Below are 6,000 nucleotides of genomic sequence, written 5' to 3'. Positions count from 1 at the left end.
CTCCACCTACCCTCCATACCCTGGACGAGCAATTTTATTGCGCAATATCAATTATTGCGTAATCGACCGTCTTGGGTTGATACACGGACGTAAAAAAAAATACGGACGTAACCTAGTCTAATCACGAGTGAAGCATAGTTATGGCCGCCCGTGTAGGATGTGTGCGTGTCATTGGCGCCGTCACTCAATGTACAATGACAGCGGGTTGTAGTACCTATTTACGTGTGTGAGTGTCGGTCACGTGTTTATTGTAAACGAAATTGTCGTACCTTGCATGCTTCACCTCTTTATAGTGTAATGCTACGTCCGTATTTTTTACGTCCGTGGGTTGATATTGAATAATTGAACATCTCGCGCCATCAATGTAATTGTCGAATAAAATGTTCAATAAAATTGAAACGTGGTATTGCACAATACAATTGATCGTCTAGGGCTCTAGGCCCTAGGGGCCGGCTAGTAAGCAATCTGTCGAACTTTAATATTAATCTCCGAGTGCGGTCGTTTGAAAAAGAGCTTGTTTTGCAACCGCCTTATATTCTACAAATCATGACGGCGAATGAGACAAAACTTCCGGATTCGACACATATTCGAGAACTATAAAACAGACCTAAAGGCATATTATATCTTTAATTACACAACAGGTATATACTTTTTTTCTTATAAGAATTTGACACTGATTTTCGGTAAGTAATATTTATTATATTTAACAGTTGTACAATTTAACCATATGTTTTCTTTTCTGATAATCGTTAGGGTAAGTAACGAGACTCAAAGATTTTCTAATATTGTGAAGTGCACGCAAGTGGCGTCTCGTTTCATGACACATGCGTACGTAGATACGAAATAGTTGCCATTCAATATGACAGCAACTTTATTTCTAACTATACTCGGCGGTCATTGACTCCCTGTCAAAAACTTGTAATTTTCTATACAAAGGTCAAAGCCACGATTGACAACATCTGACACTCCATTGTTAATCGCGGTTTATGTAGAAAATGACATGTTTTTGACAGGAACTCAATGACCGCTACCGCCATGTTTCGCGGAGTACAGTTTAGATGTTGCCCGCAACACCGTTGCGCCGTTATTCGTTTATCGCACGGAAACCGTAGATTTTTCCGCAACAAAAACTATCTGTTCTTTCCCGTCTCTCCAAGTATCTCTAAACGAAATATAGTCTAAATCGATTAAACTGCTAAACCAGCTGTTTAATCTTAAAGAGGTAACAGACAGTAACTTCCACATTTACCTACAATATAAGTAAGGATTTCGACTACACAATATACTTTTGACTATACCTTAAAGTAGACAACATAGTATTTAGTACGGTATCTGATTCTGGTAATACTGTATCATATCATAAGTTCTGGTTCGGAAGTTGAGGAAGGAGTTTCGTATGACGGACAACATGTAAGCCGCCGCTTCTTTTTCGGTGGAATTGGGCGCGAAGCGGGAACGTAGCTGCCGGATCGTCTGACCCCGGAAGCAAGGAAGACCGGTGTCCAGCATCAGGGAGACCATGGATATGATGGCTTCTTGGTACGGCCTGGGATTGAAAATATACTATGTCAAAGTAAGACGAGCTAAAAAGCTACAAACATGTAGCTTTTTTATCAACATTTGCATTCCCAATAGGTGCCACCATACTAAAATTTCTTCATGTTATCAATATACTGAATGTTCTGTTTGAAATATTATGGTAAGCAGTTAAGGGGTTATTATACTAAATAATAGTCTATTACGCTATAATAGGACTAAGAATTTCTTACATTAAGACATAAATAAGTAATCACTATAATTTGTTACTGTCACTTTCGCCAGGCCTGTCCCACTCGCGCGTTTAGGTATCGAACTGTAAGTACCCCTTTAAAGGGGCAGATCACAAGGGACTCACAAGCGAGCGATGACGCGCGCGCAAGATTTTTTTGTCGCATATATCTACGTACTGATTTAACCACTGTGACATAATCGTTATTAATCTAATAAATATGAACAATTGAAAAAAGTCAAAGAAATATTTCAATAAAGTTATTTAAGACTTTAAAATACAAAAATAGATAAAAGAAATACACAAACATAGCAAATAAACCGATTTGTTACAAACCAACCGCATACTACACATAAATAAACACAAGTTACTATGTTTAAGTTGTAAAAAATTCCTGACCAGCTCCTACACTATAATCGAATATAAAACTATATATAAAATATATGTTGGGTTACTAAAATTTGATAATTACTATAAAAAAGTTTGCTATTAGTAGCTATAGTAATTAAAAGAAGATTATTTTATTTTCTAAAAGGTGACAATCTTGATTTCGTCAGAAAGGGTACCTCTTACGCGATAGAAAGAGAGCGCACATGTAGGAAAATATAATTGTAGGCACCTAGCACTGCGCGGTCGGAATTTGAACTTTATAGTATCGTAGCATGAGTTGTTATTTTTTTAGACGGGTTTCACGAGTGGAAATTCTGTTGGTACTACTAATATATATTCTGTGCTTTCGCACTTAAATATCACGATATCAATACTATTAATTCCTCGGAGCGAAAGGTCAAATAACAAAAATCTACGACGATTGGCATGTAGTTAAGGCCGGCAACGCATCTACAGCTCTTTTAATGTAGCGAGTGTCCATGGGCGACGGCAGGTGAATCGATTGCTCGTTTGCCTTTTTATTTTTCCTTATTAAAAAAAGTGACGCATTTCAGAAGCAGAACAATTTGGTCGAGTTAAAATTTTAAATTCATTTAATTCTAAATAACTGACCTGACAGCGAGGAAGGCCTGCACGCACAGCTCGCAGAACCACCGGAACGGCGGCGCCTCCATCTTGCCGCCCATCACCATCACCATCTCGTCCGTCAGCTTGATGTCCGGCTCGAAGCCCAGGTTGCCGCCGGGTGACGACTCGAACATGAAACCGAAGTCTGGAATTGAAAATAAACGGTAACAGACGACGCATTACATGAATAGTACATTAGTTTTTAAGATGGACAGAGTTGATATCCTCGAATACGCGAAGCAAAAGACGTAATATTTTATTTAAAATACTTAACTGCTGCGACAATATAGAAGCGCGCATCGACGCTCATTCGCGCTTACATTCATATTTACACAGCAGAAATAATAGAACAATAGAGAACATTATAGTGTACAAATGAAATAAGATTAGCTAAAAGCAGAGCTTTGTGCGGGCTCGCGTCGTTTTTCTGCATGGTAATAATCTTTAAGGCAGTTTTTTTATATATTTGAATAGTAACCAAACCTTGACCAGCCTTGACTGACCGATAACACATCTACATTTAAATAAAAATTACTATGTTAAAGCACAAATCATTAGGCGTGATAGTTTTTCCGTAAAGTGTACCACAAAAGTGCTCAGGTTGTGGGATATACTAAAGCGAGCGAAGCGAGCTTGTTTGATAACAACAAGCCCTAACACCGTTAGGTGGACGAGGAAAATATAAAAAAAGAACAATAGAGATGAATATGCTGTAGGCGAAAAATATTATGAATATTATGACGCGTCGCTTCGACTCAGCGCCAGTGTCAGAGTCTATACACTGACCGATGTGAATAATGTGTCCGTCTGTGTCCAGCATGATGTTGCCGTTGTGCCTGTCCTTGATCTGCAGCAGGAACCCGATCACGCTGTACGCCGCCATCGACGTCACGAAGCACCGCCGCGCCGCCTGCGACAGAATATATTGGAGCAAACATACACCTCTGAAGTTTCTTTATAAGTTATGTCAACCACATAACTTATTTTAAAAAAAACTTGAGAGGCTTATTTAAAAAAAACTTGAGAGGTGTCAAGGGACAGCCGGGTGGAACGAAGTTATTTCTTATAAAAAAACCAATAATATACACATTATATATACACACATTTACCGATGCACAAGGATACATTGTTGCGAATTACTACCTTGTTTCGCAGATACGCGAGAGGGGGGGTCAAAAAATCTTAAAAAGTAGGTCACGTAGTATGGGTACACTTCTATGTGACTATGTGTTCCTGTCGAGTTACGTAATTATAACGTTATCGAATATTGCCTGTTAATGTATGGGAGCTTTCAAACATTCTTGTCAGCTATGTTACGCGGCCGGACTCTACCTAGCCCTCTAGGCTTTACGCTCCGCGGCTGGACTATACCTGGAACTCCCTGGTGGTCTCGTCTCCGTACTTCTTGAGGAAGTACTCGTACATGCCGATGTCGGTCTGCCGGCCGAGCTGGTCGCGCGACTTCGCGTTCGGCACGCACTCTATCACGCCGCACTGGAAATTGTGTTTCGAGTATAATATACAATAATAATTATAATATAAATATTTTAAGTGATGGTGAACATATTCTATCGCATTGTGGTAAACATGTGATGGTAGAAATAAGTACGGAAATAAATAAATAAATAAAAAATTCGCTATGCGGACAATCCGTGTCGGGTCGGAAAAATTTGGTCGGAATACGACCAGCCCAGCTGGCAGCTGGACACATCACACAACTAATCTTGACTTGACATAATTCGACCGGATAACGTAGGTCCGATACCTGGTTATAAAACAATTTATCTGTACATTACACAGTGAGGTCTGCTCGTTTTTATCTCTCATATTGGAAAAAGTCAAATAACAGGCAAAGATGGCGGGCCTAGTATAGTTATAGGTTGCATAAATATAAAACTTAGTAAGGACGATGTCGTTTGCATGTACAGGTAAAAACTCAGAACAGGAAAATAAGGGGAAAAATAAACAAATTACTTACCCCTGGGGCGGTCGCAACGACTTTGTATGGGAACAAGTACAGATCCAGCCCCACTTGCTGGAATACATTCTTGAACAGCGAGATAACCTTTAAAACAAATAATTTTTCAAAATAAATTTAGAATTTAAAAAATATTACGAAAATAGTTACACACAGCAGCCTGCCAGTTCTATGAGCTCAAATGTGGCTTAACAAGCTCCGTATACGACACTATAATATATTCTATAATAAGGTCTTAACCACAATAAGTCTATTATGTCAGATTATGATATTATTATTTAAATTTGTAAGTACCTGCAGCGCCAACATGTCCTGCCGCACGTCGTCGCCAACTTTGAAGATGGCGGCCTGCCACGTCTCCGCCGCCATCGACGTGAAACGATCCTTGCCTTCCTCCTGTAATAATATCAAAGTAAGTTCATTTTTTTTTATTAAATAAGGGGGCAAACGGTGGGTCACCTGATGGTAAGCAACTACCGTCGCAACATCGGAACAGCTGCAGGTGCGTTGCCGGCCTTTTAAGAAGGAATACGCTCTCTTCTTGAAGGTTTGCAAGTCGTTAGGTCCGTAAATACTGCTGGTGACATGTGATCATCCGTTATTGCTACTATTCCATACAGTTATTTAAGCATCGCCCTACATTTTTTTCAACGATGTCCAATGTTTTGATTTACATTGTAATAATACCTGCCTCTTTCTGTGTAATAATGCCTCCTACACGAGTTTCTGTGACTTCGGCTTTTGATCTATCAAAACCAGGTGATAACACAAAATTACTCCCTTTCTGTTGTTCTTATAAAGCCCAATTGGATAAGTAACAAAAGATTTGTTGTTCTAACACAGGGAATCAAATATGTCAGTACTCACAGCGGGCGGGTTTTCCCCCGCGGCGACGGCCATAGCAACAGCCTCCATCTCGTCTATGCCGTATTTACGAACTCTAAACCGTGCGAGATACGGCGCTTTGGCCGCGCTCTGCATGGGCGTGCCTGGGAAAAGAAAAGATTAAATAAATCAAAACATACCAACGAAGGTGTTCATAGAAGATGATTTATAAATCAATCTAAGAAAAAAGGGATGACACTACGATGTTGCCACTTTTTAATTTCTTCACCTTCTTGACAGACTATAATAATAGCTCTGAAATGACGTAGTAAAATATAGTAACTAAGGTGCAAATCCTTGTAGTTTTTGTCAACATAAGTTACAATTGTAAAAATCTTCCATCATCGTCTAC

At 39.4% G+C, this 6,000-nt stretch overlaps 1 protein-coding gene across 7 annotated transcripts in view; it reads right to left on the bottom strand.

Annotated features, from left to right (window-relative positions):
- Nucleotides 1-1,088: 1,088 nt before the first annotated feature.
- The window catches only part of LOC121727607 (phosphatidylinositol 4-kinase alpha), a 38,543-nt gene continuing 33,631 nt past the window's right edge, over nucleotides 1,089-6,000 (bottom strand). For all 7 annotated transcript variants that reach the window (XM_042115523.1, XM_042115524.1, XM_042115528.1 and 4 more), the window contains 7 exons: nucleotides 5,631-5,752; nucleotides 5,058-5,159; nucleotides 4,764-4,850; nucleotides 4,157-4,279; nucleotides 3,572-3,695; nucleotides 2,771-2,930; nucleotides 1,089-1,546 (listed from right to left, as the gene is read on the bottom strand). In XM_042115523.1, coding sequence (XP_041971457.1) covers nucleotides 1,321-1,546; nucleotides 2,771-2,930; nucleotides 3,572-3,695; nucleotides 4,157-4,279; nucleotides 4,764-4,850; nucleotides 5,058-5,159; nucleotides 5,631-5,752 — 944 coding nt within the window. In that variant the 3' untranslated portion in view covers nucleotides 1,089-1,320. The remainder of the gene's footprint in view (nucleotides 1,547-2,770; nucleotides 2,931-3,571; nucleotides 3,696-4,156; nucleotides 4,280-4,763; nucleotides 4,851-5,057; nucleotides 5,160-5,630; nucleotides 5,753-6,000) is intronic.

The sequence above is a fragment of the Aricia agestis genome, chromosome 6 (genome assembly GCF_905147365.1).
Source record: "Aricia agestis chromosome 6, ilAriAges1.1, whole genome shotgun sequence".
Classification (NCBI taxonomy): domain Eukaryota; kingdom Metazoa; phylum Arthropoda; class Insecta; order Lepidoptera; family Lycaenidae; genus Aricia; species Aricia agestis.
This window is presented reverse-complemented; position numbering and strand designations above follow the sequence as displayed.